The 19,832-nt window shown below is 34.0% G+C and overlaps 2 protein-coding genes across 4 annotated transcripts in view; one reads left to right on the top strand and one right to left on the bottom strand.

The window, feature by feature from the left end:
* The window catches only part of LOC109840900 (importin-11), a 38,545-nt gene extending 25,131 nt beyond the window's left edge, over positions 1-13,414 (top strand). For both annotated transcript variants that reach the window (XM_020409726.1, XM_020409727.1), the window contains 11 exons: positions 2,422-2,514; positions 4,220-4,402; positions 4,482-4,586; positions 6,535-6,693; positions 9,184-9,228; positions 9,326-9,547; positions 11,980-12,086; positions 12,175-12,231; positions 12,334-12,418; positions 12,558-12,805; positions 12,894-13,414. In XM_020409726.1, coding sequence (XP_020265315.1) covers positions 2,422-2,514; positions 4,220-4,402; positions 4,482-4,586; positions 6,535-6,693; positions 9,184-9,228; positions 9,326-9,547; positions 11,980-12,086; positions 12,175-12,231; positions 12,334-12,418; positions 12,558-12,722 — 1,221 coding nt within the window. In that variant the 3' untranslated portion in view covers positions 12,723-12,805; positions 12,894-13,414. The remainder of the gene's footprint in view (positions 1-2,421; positions 2,515-4,219; positions 4,403-4,481; positions 4,587-6,534; positions 6,694-9,183; positions 9,229-9,325; positions 9,548-11,979; positions 12,087-12,174; positions 12,232-12,333; positions 12,419-12,557; positions 12,806-12,893) is intronic.
* On the bottom strand, positions 14,136-16,020 carry LOC109842887. Of its 2 annotated transcripts, none has more exons than XM_020411795.1 (2): positions 15,597-16,020; positions 14,136-14,732 (listed from the first exon to the last, which is right to left on the bottom strand). In XM_020411795.1, the coding sequence occupies exons 1-2, from the start codon at positions 15,870-15,872 to the stop codon at positions 14,412-14,414; spliced, it is 597 nt and encodes a 198-aa protein (XP_020267384.1). In that variant the 5' UTR covers positions 15,873-16,020; the 3' UTR covers positions 14,136-14,411. The 2 variants fall into 2 exon arrangements, with proteins under 2 accessions (XP_020267384.1, XP_020267383.1); XM_020411794.1 differs by having other exon boundaries at positions 14,136-14,771.

A 19,832-nucleotide genomic window follows, 5' to 3' on the forward strand; every position in this document is an offset into this window, starting at 1 on the left:
CAAATCCCAAAACTGTAACCCTAAGCCACCAAAGAAAAACAACAAAAAAACTAACAAAACTTACTAGCGCGATCTCATCTTTGCACTTGATCCCAATCACAGTCCTACAACCCAAAATTTTAAAAGTTTAGTATGAGATTGCAAATTCAGAAAAGAAAGGGATTAAAGCGTAAAGAAAGTAAACTGCTGTTGTTGATGGACTTGACAACGTACTCGATCTGAAACACGCAAATATTGGGAGGGAAGGTGGTGACGTGAGAAATCATAGCCGATGCTGATCATTCGATTCTATTTTGGGTTTCTTGTGTTGGATCAAGAGGAGAAGAGGGAGTTGCTTGCAAAAAAGAGGGGCGAGTCAAATAATTTAGTTTCTAGAGAAGAAAAGAAAGAGGAGTGAAGAGGAGAATTTAGGGTTTTGTTTGAAAAAATGGAAGAGGCGAGAGAGAGAAGGGAGAGATAGAGGAGAACATAGTCGTAGAAAATGTGGTTTTGTAAAGGAACCGGTGTTTTTTTAAATTTAAATACGATAGGGGTTGGTAATGTGGCTGAGGATCCCACAAAAAAAACTATTCGTTTGTGGTTGAAATTTAATTGCAAAAGATTTGTCTTTAGTTATATAGTATTTGATAAGTTTAGAACATAACAGTAAATGTCCATAATGCCCTCTACATATCAGCAAAGTATTTCAGGAGTTTGTAATTTTTGGATTTTCAAGGCATTGTTTGTAATTTTCATATTTCTGAAGGGGATGTTGGTAATTTTCATATTTTTCAGATTTTTTGTAATTTTCCAAACTTTAAAGGGTTGTTTGTAATTTTTGATCTTCTTAGGATTTGTTTGTAACTTTTGAAATTTAGGGGGTTGTTTGTAATTTTTAAATTTTTTAGGGGGTTGTAATTTTCAAATTGTTTGGAGGGTTGTCTGTTACTTTTTAATTTTCAAGAAGTGTTTGAAATTTGCAAATTTTTTCGAGGGCTGTTGCAATTCATTTTTTTTCAAGGGGCTATTTGTATTTTTTTATTTTTTATTTTTTGTTTGTATTTTTTGGATTTTTCAAGGGGTTGCTTGTAATTCTCAGATTCGTACAACGCTTCTAAGTAATTTTTATTTCTTTAGGGAATATTTAGTAATTTTAGATATTTCCATTGGGGTAAAGGATCTTTTCAAATATTGAGGGATTAACGAATATCTGGATTCCGGGGATGAATATACAATTGAGGATTAGTAATAACTTTTAGAAAGTTAAGGGGTGGTGATGTCATTTTGGACCTAATCCCGAATGAAAAATAATCTCAGGACTGTATTAACACCCTCTCTCCCCCATTATTTAGTCTTAAGTCTCTGGATTTTAATGGTCTAAATAGTCCCACCTAATATCCCCTAAAATTGAACCAAACATGTCACTATTTTATTTTAAAAGATAAAGGGTTATTAACTCAAAGTGATACCCAATCCAAACATGGCCTAAGAGATAAAATAAAAAATAAGCAAGCTTGTAGAAACTTAGAGGTTGGAGGTCAATGAATACAACAGTGAGAAGTGGTAGAATATCGTTAATGAAGTTGAAGGAAGAAGGCTTAGAAGTAGATGCAAAAAAAATTGGATGGAGATGATTGAAAAGAATATTTTAGTGGCTAACTTAACTCAGCAGATTGAATGAAATGTGGATGGAACTGAATGGAAAAAGAAAAGCAGGATTCATGTAGTTTAACTAAAAACATTGGGTTAAGGCTTCGTGTTGTTCTTTGTCGGTTTATATTTTTAAAGAAGGATTAGACTTCAGAATGATTATTACATTTTACAACCTGAGGCTGGATGAGCTGATTTGACTTGGGCTTTTCGAGTGTACAACTGTAGGTAGAGCTGAAAATGACTCATTGTTTTTACTAGTCACCCCTTTCTTGTAGCTATACACACTTCCCAACTCATACCTGAATGGGCTTTTTTCCCCTCTGGTTCAATGATCTGTTTCCTGGCATGCTGCTGGCTTTATTTTCTTGTTCACTTTTTTTGAGGGGGAAAAAATATTTGTCTTTGTGCTCTTTTTCTTCAGGCAGGCAAATGTATTCTCGTCTATGTAGTCTCGTCTGGATATACACATCTCTGATCAAATGGTTTATCTATAAGCTTAAATGGTACAATACTATGTAGTCTCGTCTGGATATACACATCTCTGATCAAATGGATAAATTGAGTACATCTAGCTGGGTTGCTTTGCTATTTTCATACATGCTTATTTTTGCAGCATTATGATCTCATCTATCCATTCGTTCTATTGAGTTTTCCTATTCTCGTTTTCTCTCTATGGAAGTACTTGCACACTTATTAATTGTTGATGAACTTAGTTTGACTAACACTCATGGTTTCTTTTATTTCCATTTCAGATTTGTCTCATTAAATCTTCTTTGCACCTAATTTCAGGTCCAAGTTTTAAATTTGATATCTGTGCTGATTGAACATATTGGTGAAAAGATTATTCCATTTGCAAGTCAATTAGTGGATTTTTTCCAGAAGGTATTGACTTCCTTGTTCCTAACATTTTAGTTCTTGTAAGAAGAAAGAAGTTATCTGTCTAGACAAATTTTTCATCTTTGATTCCATGGTCTTGCCATATAGTTTTACTTCTTTTTTTTTTTGTAGTAGTAGTAGTAGTTAATCCACTTCTCTATGGTTGTTTCACCTAAAAAGAGAATATGTCAGATGAGTTTTAGTATAGTAATGCACTGAGTTTTCTTGAGATAGAGGAAGACTGTGAGTAAGAATATTGTTTCCCCATAAGTTACCGATTCTAAAGCTTTAGGTTGTTGGGGTAACGTTCTATTATCATTTGGCAATCCTTTTCGTTACAACATATTCAACTTTTTAGGTTTTTTCTTTTTTTATATTCTTGGTCATGCAACAAATTTATACCTTACTATCCGGTTCCCAAAGGATTTTTTTTTATTTGCTTATTTATTTATTTTTGATATGGCCATTTTATAAAGAGAAATTTTTTGCTTTTCGGGCTTAGCCTTACTCTGTATTAGCAGAAAGGTTACTGAATTGTGAACATTATATTATATCTGTTAGTGTGAAAAGGCAAGATGTTTTCTAATGCTAGTCCTATCAACATTTTTTGAAGTAGTAAACCTTTTAATTTGGCTTAGACTGTTTAGTTCCTGGAGAAAGCAGACTTATAAAAACTAGCAAGATAGTTTAAGTTTTCCTTTTAGAAAATTTAATTACACATTTTCTTACAAATCTGTTTGGGGTGGTGTGATAATCTAAACGGTACTTAGAAGCTCTTGTAGATATGATATATCACCCTCAATCTGATTTTTCTTGTTATGCTTGGGAGAATCTCCTCTTGACTTGGATATACGACTTCAATATTTTGTCTTTCACATTTTCCGCTAATCCCAATTTGTCATGCCATAGTATAACTATGAAAAGAGTATCATTAACATAATGTTCCTTCATTTGATCAAGTTTCTGCAACCTGTCTGTATATGATATGTTAAATTTGTTCCTCACTTTTCCAATATTCAGACTTAGGAAGCAATGCATTGCTTTATAGCTTTTAAAACTGAGTGAGTGATCCGTTCATCTTTTTTCATTATGATTTCAAGGCTTTATGGTTTGTACAGTAAAATTGCAAAAGGTTTTTGGCTTTTATCTGGTTCTGGTAGGACTTCTCAATCTCAGGGAAACTCGTAATAAATGCTTTCTAATTTTGAAGCATACATTCCCCAAGAGGTGAATTCTAGGTGGTAACATTCAATTCTTTGTGAAATATTGAACAGTTTACTGTCTATATACAAGTAGAGCAAGGGAATTATGGAGAACTTCTACTAGATGCAAATTTTCAGTATTAAAGTGGATTCAGTTTTTCTTTTAGATGTATAAATGGAGACATCAGACTCATTAAGCACTTAAGCTCATGAATTTCAATAACTGTAGCAGATATCTAATTTCTGTTTCTTAATGCTGAATCTTGAATACCACATTACTCTCTGGTTTCATGACTTCACTTTACTCCTGAGTTGTGATGTCAATGATTGATAAAACATCAGCAACCACTACAATGCTAATGAAGATTCAAGTTTTCTGTCTGCTGGTATTAAAATTAGAATTTGTCCGGTCTGTAAATCACATCAGAAAGAGAGATTGCTAGAAAATTTTACTCAGAATGGCTTTTGTTTCATGTCTGATGATGATTCTGATATCTTAATATTTTCAGATCTGGGAGGAATCCACGGGAGAGAATTTACTTCAGATTCAACTGTTAACAGCACTCCGTAACTTTATTTGTTCCCTTGGGTATCAATCATCCATTTGCTATAACATGCTTCTGCCTATTTTACAATGTGGTATTGATGTTAACAACCCTGAAACACTCAGCCTTTTGGAGGACAGTGTCCTGGTTAGTTCTTCTATTGGAACTCTATATTTTAATATGGTATTATTGGGGAAGCTACCTATAACCTTATGATATTTTGCAGTTATGGGAAGCAACACTTTCTCATGCCTCTTCAATAGTACCACAATTACTGGATTTGTTCCCCTATCTGGTGTCTATAATGGAAAGGAGTTTCGATCATTTGCAGGTATTCTATTGATATTTATTTCTGCATGAAGGATTCTTATATATTTCCCTCCTGCATGAATGTTTTTTATATTACAGTTAAGGAACAATATACAAAAATGAGTGTATGATAATGCTGAGAGCTTCAGGTTGGGACAGGATGAGGGAAAATCATCTCTAATGGTTCACATAAATGAACAGAGATCGCTAAACAAATTTTGTTCTCTTCTTTCTTATCCTAAGCTTATACCACTTATCTTCCAAAATAGAAATATGGATCTGTGGTTCTGCACTCAAAGGCTGACTTGAGCAGTTAAATTTAGAGGATGATTATCCTGATGGATTACAAGAATTCAACGGAATTGCTGTACAGGTGATAGTAGGTTAATACATAATTCCAGGACAGGTCATATATTATAGTTTTAAGATTCTAACAATTCAACCTCATTCTTCTCAAAGTGATGGCTAATTCCATTGTTGTAGAAGGCAGCCTGGGGCACGACCCCAGGCCATCTAAAGATAGGATAGCTTCCCCACAGGAGAGAAACCCAATCCAAAAAAAACCCACTAGCCCGCAAGACCCGACTCGTTAACCAAAACCCAGTTATAATTTTTCTCTGAAAACATTCCTTCCTCATTTAAAAAAACCATGAGGACCCAGTTCCCATGCCTCTTTCTTTTCTAAAAAGTCCTAGATCCTCAACTCCGGCACCTCTTCTGGGTGATTTCAGCACCATTGAGCTTCTCTAATCTTCTTTGATGAGTCAGCAACCTTGAAGAAGTCACAAATGGGGTAAAATATCATAGTTTTTTTAAGGTTTTGTCTTTCCATTCTGATGTAAATTATTCATTTAAACTGTAAATTATTTTTTTTCCTGATGTCTTTCTCTCAATATGAACCCTCCACACTACTGGACATTAGTTCTGGCGGAAAAAAGTTCCCCCTAGACTGCTGGATGCCAGGTCCGGTGCCGAACAACTTATTCAAAAAGTGAAAGTGTAGTCTTTATGACTCAGATTTTTTTCCTACGAATCACAAAACCGTATGCAGCTTAAGGTAAGGATTTGATTTTTATTGAAAGTAAAAAATAGCAGAGGGCAAAAAGACGAAGAGGGCAACGGGTAGAGGAAAAAAGAACAGGGAAAAGAAAGAGATTGATGAACAAAATTGCCATTACGATGGTTGTTGAAGCCTCCAGGACTTACCATGATTTTAAGTAAAGGGTAAAATACTGAAAGAGGAAATAAGGTGAAGCAAATACTAGGTCATGTTTGATCCAACAATTAGCATCTGGGTGAAATTTATGGAGACTAATCAATAACTCAACTAAGATCTGCTTTATTTTTCAACTTAAGTTTAATGGTAAGATCCTGCTGAAAATTGTATCTGAACCCTATAAAGGCAGTTGTAAACAAGACTTGATGTTGAAAGATTATATTTACACTTAGCATGCTTTCATGCAGATGGGGTTTGTAAAGATACTAAAACAGAATCAAATATCACTAAACTATCAGGATCAGGGTAAGATAAAGGAAAAACAAGAAAAGCATTTTAAGCAGCTGAAATAGGATTCATATTAAGCTGGGTAGATTGGTGAATTTAAGAGTACTTACTATTAGCAAAATAACCAGAAATCTGTATGTTCTAGATATGTCTGGCATCCAAAATCAGCAGCTTCTACGCTTAAACAAGGGGCCAATCAGATTAAAGAGGAGTGACCCTGCTGATATACCCAGAAGGAACTGTTGAAAGTTGGGGTCATGGGCCAAAAGGTGCTTGTGGTCAGGTGTTGTGAGTTTGGGCCTTGGGGGTGGCGGTTGGGGATGAGTTAATGCTCCGCCGTTGTATGAGACTTTTAAGCATGTCTATGCACAAAACAGAGATATTCCATAAGAAGATAATATCTTATAAAACACAAATAATGGTGGATTTTGTACGATTAGACTAAAACTGAAATTTTGAAATGCAGGTAGCTGTAGATATTATTGAGGACTACCTAATTTTTGGTGGGATGGAATTCTTGAGTCGCCACGCATCAAGTTTAGCTACTTTGCTTGATGGCATTATTTCAAATGTTAATGACAAAGGGATTCTTTCAACTCTTCCCATCATTGATATTTTAGTCCAGGTGTGTGTTAACTGTTATTTTTTAATTCAGCTAACTCTTGTGTCTTACACTGCCATCTGTTTATTCCCCTTCTTCTTCTAATTCTAGTGTAATTGGTTGTGGGAGAAATAGGGTATGATGATGAACACCCTCCAGGTTTTTAAAATAGAATATTTCTTACTGTTGTTTATTGGGTTCTCTAATTCGTCTTCTATTGTTTTTCATTCATTATCTGTCCATATTTTACTTTGTGCTAGTTTTAACCAAATAAAGCATGTTGTACCGATTTCTGTGTCTTGGAGTCTAATAAGATGCATTTCACAGCTTAATAGAGATTTATCAATCTGAAACAGCATGGGCTAAAATTATTTTCTTCATTATCAGTTAGGCCTTTCTTGATGCAGATTTAACTTACATACGTAAAGCTAACTGTAGTGCGTACGTTTATCATAAATTCGTGCTAACAAAATTATCAAAGAACTATGACTATATTTTACCTGAATTCCATAGTTCAACAGAATCTGTGCAAAACATGTCAAATGCTTCATGTAGCTCAGCATTTTCCAAACTTAGATCTCCATTGGTCAGGCCTCATTATTAATGAATGTTTAAAGGTCCATACCATCTATAGGTGTCCCATGGTGTCATTTTCTACGATCGATTTAGTACAACCACTTCGCAGAATGTTCGTACCTGAGCTGGTTCTATTTAATCATCAAAACTTTAGCCATTATGGACCGAAGCAAACTCGGTCAACAAACTATGTTGCATAGTGCATAGTCAGTCCAAATACCCCGTACTGCAATTTCCTCTGCTGTTTTCAGTTTCTTATATATGGAATATTCTGATCTATGATAAAAGTATGGGGATCACCAAACTCTTCAGTCTGGGTAGGTGTCCATTGTGCTGGGGTTAACTCCTTACTTACATGTTTATCTGCCCGGTAGTGATATGTACATTATCTCGATGAATCTTCTAACTTGGTTCCTTTTATCATATCCAAATTTAGTGTTTAGTTACATCCTTACTCTTAGAACATTATTTCTTATTTATGTAATCTGTTGGTAAAAAGCAGTAATTCGTCATATTCATTTGTGCCTAGATGATTTAATTGCGTAGAATGCCCCCTATTTTGGTCCCTGTTATCTCATGTTACCGGCCTTTATATTCTCTCATTTCCACATCCATGAAAGTTGGGTTCTTGATGAGAGTTTGAAGCCATCTTGAAGTAGCTTTTTCGACGAAAACACTTGTAGAAACAGTTGCATATTTACTTTCCTATTGAACTCAATGAAATCAAGTCTTTCCAACAGTAGATGGAAATTTGACTGCATTTATTTAGATGTGTATCCTGTTATTTAGTCAATATTTTGTTAACAAGTATCTTGGGAATTACTGTTCAATCATCCCATGATTTCTTGATCGAAGAGAATTATATAAAACTAAAAGAATACAAAGGTGATCAGCTTGGTTGATTTCAAATAATCTGTAGATTTACATTTGTTTCACTAAAAAAGAAAAACAGAGCCATGTGTATTTACCAAGAAAATATCTGGTCAATAATTCTCATTTGTTTCACTTAAAAGTCAAGCATGTTACTTTGAGAATCATATCAGTTTGAGAAGTAATCAAAATTTTCATTGTAGTGAACTTAGATGTAATGATGGTAGTCATTGATTTCCGTGCACCTTGGCGAAAGCCTTTGTATCTTGTCATTAATCATGGTTCAATTTTCATAATTGAGGATGCTTAAACAGATGATGAAAGATGGATTGTTCCCTCAACTAGAGGCATATTAATGGATTCTCTTCTTTTCTTGTGGAGGCTCAAATGTATTGTATTATAAGCTTCTCTTAATCACTTGAAGCATAACTGAAGTGTGTACTTTTCAGATTTGCTTCTTTTGTGTGCTCAGGGGGAGCATCTCATTCTTGCTAATTCAACCTGTCTTCCGACAATTCTGAATTTTAGGTTGATTTCGTGTTTCTTTGTGTATCTGGATGGGTTTTATGTTCATCTCCAGTAGTCGGTCTTCTCTCGTTTGTGAGCTATGCCAATTTTCTTGTTCATTTTTATATGGATACTCGAACCAATGCAGCATTTGAGCTCAGTTTTTTTTAAAATTAGAACTATGTGAATTTATGTATGTTTCTTTAAAATGGCCGTGTGCCTTTGAATAAAGTATATGTCTCATATGTGTACCTTATTTTGTTATGATTTTTGTCTTTAGCATATTTCATTCTTATATATTGTCGATTTTTATGAAATTTATTGTCGAAGATTTGGATGTATCAGTTTGTAATTATTTTACCATTATATATTATATGCTTAAAACATTTATAATTTGTAAATTTAAAATATAGTTAACTTATGAGGTCCGTTCATCACACCTTGAACCTTATGCCTCGCTTCATAAAGAAGTCCCACCTCCACGTTGCTCTTTTGCCTTTTTAAATATAGATCTCTTGGTATTCGTTAAACAATTTACTTACCTAGCATGCTTGTGTGCAGTGCTTTCCTGCAGAGGCACCTCCTTTGATATTCGGTGTGCTTCAGGTAACTAGAGTTCTGGTTAAATGTTAAATCTATTAATCAGAAAAGTTTTATGCTTTTGAGTTCGTGAAATGAATTTTTTGTAACAATGTCATTGTAGAAACTTATTGTTCTCTGCTTAAGCGGAGAAGATGATCATAATCCTTCAAGGACGGCTGTACGCACATCTTCTGGAGCAATTCTTGCAAGGCTACTTGTGATGAATACCAATTATGTTGCTCATTTAGCATCTGATCCATCTCTTGCATTAGTCCTTCAACAGGCGGGTCTCTGCATCAACCAGAATATCCTTCTTTGTTTGGTTGATTTGTGGATTGATAAGGTAATGGCCTGCGATATTTAGTTCTATAACTTTGTGGCATTATTTGGTCCATTCATATAGACTGTTGGTTTTTATTGATATAGCAGTTTCCTTCTGTATTTATTTGTTTTAACTATGAGGTTATCCTTTTTTTTTAACTATCTTATCTTTCGGGTTTCACCTTCTCAATTAGTCTGTCCTATTATATTTTGAGAAAATTCTCTGCTTCTGTTGTAGGTAAGGACATGGTCCACTTTATGTTTCTCTTGAAAGTGGTTGTGGCACGTTTTTTTAGTATATTTCTGAATATGCAGCTTTTAAGATGTTTTCTTGTTAAACCGTACTGCATTACTGATTTTAAAAGTAAGAACTTGTATGTTTTCTGTGGCTAAAATCTGTGTTTGTCTATGACATGTAAGCCTTTTGTAGATAGGAACAGCTACTTTACAGAATATCATAGGGTTTAGAAAACTCTCCTTGTAGCTATTCCTCAAAGCAAGGTTTTAAATGTCGGATGTCGGGTTCATGTCGGACGACTGAAATCCATGTCGGATAGCGAAAATCGGGGATATATTGGGGGATAGGACTAAATATCGGATTGCCATATCGGGTGGTGCGCATATGTATAATATCATGTCCTAAATGTAATCTAAGTATTCTTAAATTCAATATAAGCATACTTAATAAATTTTAGAGGTGATGCCGGCGATGGGTGGATTTTAACGTCGTAGGGAGGCAGCACCGGCGACAGGACGTTGCAGGGAGACAGTGCCGGAGCTCTTCTTCTTCTTCGTCTGCTCGGGGTCCTTCGGATGAGTCACCGACCACTCTCTTCTCTTTATCCCGACGACGGGATATCCTGTCGTCCTCGAGTTCGGTTGGGATTCGGATTTCGGGGCAAAAGGTGAGATGGACGACGGGGGGCCGAGATGGAGGTGGGGGAAGGGCGTATTTGTTCACGAAAGGAGTGATGGGTTCCCAAGTCCGTTGTAGCCCTAATTTTTCTCTTTTCTTTCAATCAGGTTCATAAGAAACCCTTAAACATGAGAACGGGTCAAACGGGTTTGGGTTTTTATCACTAAACCCAAACCTGATAAGAAAAATAGATCTAAAAAAAAAGGCCATATCGGCCTTTTTTTCAAAGATAAAAAATCGGTCGATATGCACGATATGGCTCCGATATTTCCGATTTGGCCCTGAAAACCGACATACAAGTTGAAAACGCCCATATCGTGTCGCTCAAGCCCTCAAACCGAATAGTCACATTGTCGGCCGACATGTTGGACTGTCGGCCGACATGTTGACAGTCGGCGACCTTAACACATTGCCTCAAAGTGAATTTTATATCGCCCCACACCTGGATTTGCCTTAAGTTTGCTCTCACTTATCTTGCCCGAACACAATGACTCTGAACAAGTAGACCACATTATAACCCCCCCCCCCCCCCCCCTTCTGTTTGTTGCATATGGTCCCCTTTTCTCATAGGGCTCTTCCTCCGTTATCTCCGTCTCATTCTCCTCCCTGAATATGCGTTTCCATGCCTTCTCCTTCTCTCCTTCTTCTTTTTCACCCCTTTTTCCTTTTATCGGTATGCTAGCGAAGTCCAATAATGCAATATCTCATTGTGAGGCATCAATCATCATCATCAATGCATCATTATATAACATGTGACTGGCATTGAAATGAAGTCAATGTGGAGTAATAAGTAAGGTAAGTCTCCACATTAAAAAATTGACGTTCATCTGACTTGGTCACCTCCTTCCCTTCAGCGAAGGGCAGTAGTGAAGTTCCTCAAGGAGTAACAGATGTAGATAACCTGATTGTAAGAACATAATAAAATGGGCATGAGCCATATAACCTGATTGTAAGAACATAATAAAATATGCTTGAGCCATATCCAATGTGTATAAGATATTCAGATGCTTAAGGAACTTGCACAGTACTCCTTTTTACCTCACCATGCATATTCATGTCCTGAAATTTCAGAATTTTTTGGTTTTTCTCTACTTGATATATCATTGGCATATCGATGCAACACATGGCTTGAGTGAACTATAAGAGTCCTCAATCTTCCAGCTTATAATTCGCAGCATCAAGCTGCAATTTTTAATATCTGCACGCTGCACTGCATGTTTTCTTATGTATTGTATGACATGGCCAAAAACAACAGGTGATTCCATAAAATTTGGTCTCTATTATCAATCAGTAAAGATTTACATTCTGAAAGAAAGTCTTTATTATTAGACTGTAAAAATTGATCTTTACATTCTGAAAGAAAGTCCAAATAAACTATTCACGGATTCATGATCCATTGTTTGTCCTTAGCTATCATCTCGTAATTATTGTGTAAGTGCCATTCTCAAGTGAACTCCTGTAAGGAAGTGGAGATCCTCTTATAAAAAGAATTGTGTAATATTCTAATTTTGGGATGCTTGCTAATTCATGATATGCAGATTGACAATGCCACATTCATACAGAAGAAGGCGTATGCATCAGCTCTTTCTATTATTTTAACACTAAGAGTGCCTGAAGTCATTGATAAACTCGAGGACATACTCAGGTATGTTACTACTTGGAGAAGTGATTTCACATTCATATGCACGTTGTATAAACCTTCCCGTGTTCACATTTTTTTCCTTTAAATGCAGTGTTTGTACCACTGTTATTTTGGGAGAAAGTAAAGAAACAAGCGAAGAGGATTCCAGGTACAATTCCTTTAGACATTGCATAATTTTCCAACTTACTTTGTATATGACAACTTGCTTTGGTATTCATGTTCCTCATTGAATTATTGGCAATGATAACAGTGCAAGCTCCCCTAGCTCCCCTTGGCCTAACAGTGACAGTTTTGGATATGGTGGCGTGCCGAGCAAGGAATTAAGAAGAAGACAAGTAAGGAAGCTACATCTCCTAAGTAGTGCTTGGCTAGACCAAGTTTTGCCTATTTTTTAAACAAGAATGTGTAAGATTCAAGTTTAGCATGTGCACTGAACGATTATTTCTTTTTATTTGTTTGGGTGAAATATACCAGATTAAAGATTCAGATCCCATCAAGCAATTGTCCTTGGAAAGCATGCTTAGAGAAAACCTGAAAGCATGTGCATCTCTGCATGGTGAAGCGTCTTTCAATGCAGCTATTGGCAAAATACATCCCTCAGCATTTGCTCAGATACAGCAGGCGCTTAAGATGGCTTGATGAATATTATTATCCAAATCGTCATTCTTTGAACATTGCCATGTGTTATTTTCTTGGATTTTTTTTATTTTCCCATATACCCTGTGAGTCTTTGACTCTTTATGCCTTTTATTTTGTTCAAAAATTATAAGTTGCTATGCCATCCTTAACACGGTGAAGTATTTGTTTCAGGTACTTGGTTTTGGATTTTCAGCTATTGGCTGCTCAGTTGTTTTCCCCAAGTGGCAATTTCCACTTCCCTATACAAATTGTTGTACAATGTCTTGCCTACAGCTTGTGCAGAGCTCCATATGTATAGTGTCCAAAGGAAAATGCATGGTTTTTGTGATTGATTTTGCATCCGTCTCATCCCCTGAGGGTAAAAAACACAAGCAAGGTTTGCTTGTAGAAGCAGACAGTTTTTTATTCGTCCTGCTTCAGATTTTTTGAGTATGTCTAAAGTTTGGTTATTGTATCGAGAATCCAATTCCGGGAAGCTTGTATCCTGACGATTTCAGTTGCTGTGTGAGGCTTTTTGCTCTAGTAGACAAGTTTGTACATGGATAAATATTTTTATTTTTCTTGCTGACTAGACTTGTCCATTGTTTTCTTGTGAGAAAGTTGAACATGACTGAGCTCTGCAAATGTTGTGTCTTGGATGTTAGTTGGCAAAAAGATGCATTGAAAACTTATGCTGGCGATGTGGTATTTGATGATTCTGTGGTGCCAATGTGTGTACTTCTACCTCTTAATGCACTTTCCCGTATGTGACTAATTTAATTAAAAGGGTTTGTTGCAGACAGACCCTGAGTACTATTGTCAAATTGCGAATAGACCCCTGTACTTCTGCAGCAAATAGTTAATAGATATCCTGGATTCTCAACTCCATAAGTAAATTAGTTGTATTTAGTGATCATCATGCAAGTTTATAGTAAGTAAATCAGTTAAGCTCATATACTTCAGTTTATGTCACTCCAATCTTAACAGGAAACTAATGGAGTTAAAAGAACTAGTTTCTATCTAAAACAGAAGTACACGGGGTTCATTAGTCTATCCACAATTTGGCGATAGTACAGAGGGGATACGATAGTACAGAGGCCTATCCCCAGTTAACCTACAGTGGTATCTGCAATTATAACCCTAAAGGGAGCAACTTGCCAACATTACACATCAGTTATATGCCTCTAGCGGTTTCCGTATGAAAAAAAACTCTTCTTGTTACAATGTCTTTTGATAGAATTTCATATACTTGAGTTGAGTATGAAAAAAACTCTTCTTGTTACAATGTCTTTTGATAGAATTTCATATACTTGAGTTGAATAGATTGGGGTGTTCGCGGAATGCTGATTACAACATTGTCAGATTCATGGGGATGGCCAGTTGATGAGGGATTTATCCAACTGTTAATCACTTTACACAGTTTCATGTGACCAGTAGAAATGAAAGAATATAACTTGATTAAAGTGTATTCGATTTTGTTTTTTGTTTTTTTAAATCCCAAACGTACAATTAATACAAATTAGCTTCAAAGGTTCCTTCAATACCATGATGTAAGATACCAAATGTGACGCGCAGTATATATTGGTGCACCAAAGGATATCATATGACCAAGTTCTGAATCAGATGCCAAGCATTGAGAAGAGGAACTATCCTCCAACTCGCAATCATCGCATCTTAAATTCTGAAGTACTTTCAATCAGCAAACAATAGTCAGAGATTCGATTCCCAAGGTTTATATGCTCCTTTGTGGCCTAGGTTCTGCAGCCAAAAGAAAAAACCGCGCAACAGCATCAAACCCCCAACATGATCAGCAGATTTCACCTTTCTGCGGAGATCAGGGTAGTGATGAAAATAAGAAGCCCCCAGTTCATCGGTTTCGTAAGGTATGTCCTCTGTGCGCAGGTGCTTAAATTTCACTATGGGTTTGCGCTTCTTCGCCTCTGCCAATAACCTATCATATTCTCTCTGATCAAAAGGCCTCTTTAGACTCTCCATTAGCCTGCTTTGGAAAGAAGATAACACCTCGCCTCCCTGAAGCACATTATCGTAGACGACAGCATGATCAGTTCCCTATACATGACAGTTTACACGACAAAAAAAAAAAAAAAAAACCGTTAGAAAAAAACAANACCGTTACGAGTAATCAGTTTGAAGAACATGTGAGACTTGGGCTAGTTTGCCACCGTGTGTTTTCTTTCTTTTGGGATCTCAGAGATTTTTGGATATGTTTTACGTTTTTTTGTTGCAAGATGGTGCTAAGATATCCGGCTTTCTCACATGTTCGAAAGTTTTAGGGACCCCCCCTCCCTTTCCCTTTTTGTAAGCTTTTAATGGCTATTCCTGCCACCAATAAATAAAATCGATAGGGAACCGGCTAATTTCCGGCTAAAAAAAATTTTGTATCAGTGATTAGCAACGGGCGTATCGAAGTTAAGTGGCATTGAGATTCTGAGATATCAAAATGTTAAAAGACATACCCTGGGATTCAAAATTCGGATAACCAAGTCCAAGTGTTATTAAAATATATATATATTTGGGGATACCAAGGTGAACTAAGGCTAAATTACTCGATGAAAGAAGACGATGCTACGGCCTAATAGAACAAATTTTTACTGTAGACTCAAACCAACTTTTAATTAATAAAATCGATCTATTTTTTTTTTTAATTATCAAAATCGATTCACTTTATGCCACATAAGTTTAATCACATTTTCTAATGCCCTAAACAGTCGGGGTTGGTAACCCTGACTAATTAGGAAATAGGATTAAGCTTACGTGACATAAAATTAGTCGATTTTTGTAATTAAAAAAAATGGATCGATTTTGGTAATTAAAAGTTGGTTTGAGTTTACAGTAAAAATTTGTTCCGGCATAATATTATTGAACATTTCGTACCAAAACGTCGGTGGACGCGTCGTCGGGGCCCGAGACGTCTTTAGAACTACCACAGTCACCATCGTTCTTGTTGTTCGTATTGTTACGATCGAAGCTGCTCCCGCCTCGATCCTGGTCTTCGTACCCGATCACGTTGTTGCTGATCCGGAGAGTGTAGGAGGCGCCGCTGCGATCGGGGCTGAGATGATTCAAGAAGAGGACGTAATCGGGATCATCGCCTTGGTGGCTTTCGACGCGGTCGTGGGATCGGGAGGACCCGGGGTTTCGAGGGACCATGAGCTCAGATTGAGCAGGGGGCCGGGGTTCCAGGTTCAGCTCGATAGCACCGGATCATCAATCGGATAAAACCCTAGAAACGAATCAAGAGGGTTGGAAGAAATCGGGTGAAATTTTTAAGTCTTATGAATGTGCTTGTTTCCAATCAAAAAATTTAGGGTTTTTTTTCTTTTCATACAAAACCACCACAAAATATAGCGATTTTCCGAGAACCACTGTAAGATTTTTTTTTTTTTTTTTTTTTATAGAACTATCATAAAATACACTAGTTTTTGGAAAACAATAAAAAAAATTATTTTTCATAGAACCACCATGAAAATATGAATCTTTTACAACGCCCATCAAGTCGTAATTTACATCAATATCTTGTTAAATAATCATACTCCCTTTAAAATCACGAGTTCCGAAAATCTTTCTATGGTCAATATTATCATTTACTATTTTAAATATTTTATTTATATCTTAATATATCCTAATCATAATTATATCATATCCTAATCCTACGTGAACTATCTATATCTTAACAATTTAAAAAGTAATATTAATAAAATATATAAAACATCTTTTTATTGTATTAGTTTGTAAAGATAAAAAAAAATATACGTAGCTAATGTACTACAGTACATAAAGTATTGCAAAAAACGTACTATAATACATAAAGTATTGCAAAAAAACCTAGAAAGTTTTAAAATTGCACAAAATACCTAAAAAGTTTAAAATTATAAAAACTATCCCGACGTCTAAAAACTTAAAACAACAAACATGAAATCAAGAAATTAACAGCGAAGAATTTAAAATTTGCGGATAACATCTTATTATCTCAAAAATTATAGAAACACCCTCAAAAGTTTAAATTACAAACAAGCACATGAAATTCTAAAATTTCAAGACTGACAAACAACATAGATGAATTCAAAGGGATTACCATAATGCTCCTAAAAATTTTTGACATTTTAAAACTTAAAACAACAAATATGAAATTAAGAAATTAGCAGCAGCCTCCAAAAAATTTAAAATTTTTAATTAACACCCTCAATGTCTCAAAAATTATAGAATCCCCCTCAAAAGTTTAAATTATAAAAAACAACCTTAAAATTATAAAAAATTTAAAATTTACAAACAATTAAAAGATGAATTCAAAAGATTACCCTCATGCACCTAAAAATTTAAAATTTACCAAAATTAACCTCAAAGTTACAAAAGTTGTAGAAAAGACTCTTTCAAAATTTAAAAATTACAAAAAAAACTCTAAAATTTTAAAATTTATAACCAATACACATCAAATCTGAAAACTATTGGTAGACCGCTAAAATTTAAATTTTTAAAAATTAATCTATAGTTTTAACAATTGCAAAAAAACAGACTTAAAATTTTTAGAGTTGTAAGAAATATCGTGATATTTAAAAATTACTACCGACACATGAAACATGGAAGTTACAATTACCAAACTTAATTTTTTTTTTTAAAATGCTCTCAAAGTTTTAAAAATTATAAATCACATCCTTAAAGTTCCAAACCACAAAAAGGGCTGAAGTTTTAAAACTTGACAAAGAAAAGTATAATTGTTAGATATTATTTCATTAAGATATATATTTAATTGCCAATTTAGGGTTTACTATTCCTTTTTAGCATCTAAAGACAATCTAAGTTGATACTCATAAACAAAAGCAATAAGAATTGATTAAAAAGATTCGGTTAAGAAATAAAAATTTTAAAAATATTGTAGATTACAAATTATCGTCACTATATAAATTAAAGCAACGACATAAAATTTCACTAATAAGTTGGAGTAGCAAAACACATTAGTAAAATTAATTGATAAATGTTTAAATCCATAAAAATAATAAAAGACTATAATATAATAGCTTAGCATCAATTAATTATAATTTAGAAATATTAATATCTGATGTTAATAATATTTATAGGGTAAAAGAATACAATGAATTACGTATAGAGAAACTATCAGATAGCTCAGAGATATCATTCGAAAGAATCAAGCTATTTTTATTACAAATGGGAAAGTGACGTAAATAAATCTAAAATTTAGAAAACATCCATGAATCATTTGAATTGGCATTAATATAAGGCATGCCTACTAAAGAAACACCAATTGAGTTACATTGAAGAATAATTTAATAACTTTATCCCAATCAAAAAAGAATTCTCCATGGAAGATGTAAGAAAAATTAGGAAGCATTCATAAATTTCATACTTTATTCTTCAAATACTAAAAATTAAATATTAATATTATAATCTAAGACAAATCGGTAATAGAAAATACAGATATTTAGTTTAGATCTTTGTAAAAAATAATAGGGATATAGCAAATGTAATATTATTGATGTAACAGAAACTCTTATTGAATGCATATCAAAAGAATTCATTATAGAAAAAAGAAAGAGGTAGCTCATAATCTTATTTAAGTAATAAATTAGGAACACAAAGAATTTCATATATATATATATATATATATATATATAAAAATTCTCATTGAACTAAAAAAATCAAAGTTTGTATTTCAAGAAGTTTGTGTTGAATATTGGAAATACATTTAACTTTTTTGTGAAGTTAAACAGCAAGATAAAAGATTAACGAGCTCAGGAATGATTAACGAGCTCAGGAATGATAACAACACAAAAAGTACAACTTTAGTATGATGTCACAATCGAGTAGATGATGAAGATACTACTCTAGAATTGCTCGAGAAAAAGATAAAAGTGAGTAATGATTGATATTAGCCCAGTAAAAAATAAAACAGAAGAAATAAAAGATAATATTTTCTGAATATTTTATAAAATAGTTTAATTATTTTGAGTGAATTTAGAAATCTTTAGAAGAGAGTTTTATGAGCTTTCTTTTAGTACTTTTATATGCTTGTGCATATGATTTTATCATAAGAAAGTATACTGGAGTTAGCGTTAATCTTTAATTTATAATTTTTTATGAAGTCTATCAATGATTAAGAACAAACTTTATATTCTCTTTTGTATCGTTTTAGCATACTTTTAAGTAATTATTTTGTCTTATTAGTTTTAAATATTCACCTTCATTGTATAACACTGTTTCAATATTTTTTACTTTTGCAATATTGTACTTTCTTAAGTAAAACTTGGTTTCATGTCAGTCAAAATAATATGAAAATTCAAATTAACTTCAAATTATATTTATTTTCTATCAAATCAAATATTAACATGAAATTTAAATTGGGTGTAGACCATTTAAACAAACATCAGAGAAAATAACTAATCACAATATTAAAGTTTAGAGATAAAAGTGAGCATAAACTATTAAAGTAGAACCGAGGAACAAATTTTAGTTAGAAAATAAGCCAAAAATACTTAATCATGATATTTGACCACGTGCATTGCACGTGTATAAAACCTAGTAGTATAAAATAGTATAAATGTTCATTATGAATTTTAGAGAGGATGAGTGTGGTGGGTATTTCAAGGGGATTAAAAACTTTTTGAGGGAGTTAACAAAATTTTAGAGAGAAATAAGCTATTTTGTTTTTGTTTTTGTTTGTTTGTTTGTATGTTTTTTTCCTTTCTTTCTTTTTTTTCCTTTGATAATGAGGCGAACATGAACCGACCCCAAGATGTCGAAGCCATATTAGAACCTCCAAACCATCTGTATCATTAATGGTGCTCAGGGATTTTGTTGGTTTAAGAAAATTTGATAATACGATTTGGTGGGTCCCACCATGATGGTATTTTAGGAATTTACCATATTATTTAGTTTAACATGATATATATGCAAAATTATAACTTGGTAACACTTTGTTATGGATGCATATTTTCATGATGGTTTCATGAAAATAAAAAATTGTGGTGGTTCTCTGAAAAACCGCTATATTTTGTGGTGTTCAATGAAAATAAAATAAAAATTGTGATGGTTTTCTAGAAAGCCACTACATTTTGTGATGGTTTTATTAAAAAAAAGCCCCAAAATTTTCCTTCA

This window comes from Asparagus officinalis, chromosome 5 (genome assembly GCF_001876935.1).
Source record: "Asparagus officinalis chromosome 5, Aspof.V1, whole genome shotgun sequence".
In the NCBI taxonomy this organism is placed as follows: Eukaryota; Viridiplantae; Streptophyta; class Magnoliopsida; order Asparagales; family Asparagaceae; genus Asparagus; species Asparagus officinalis.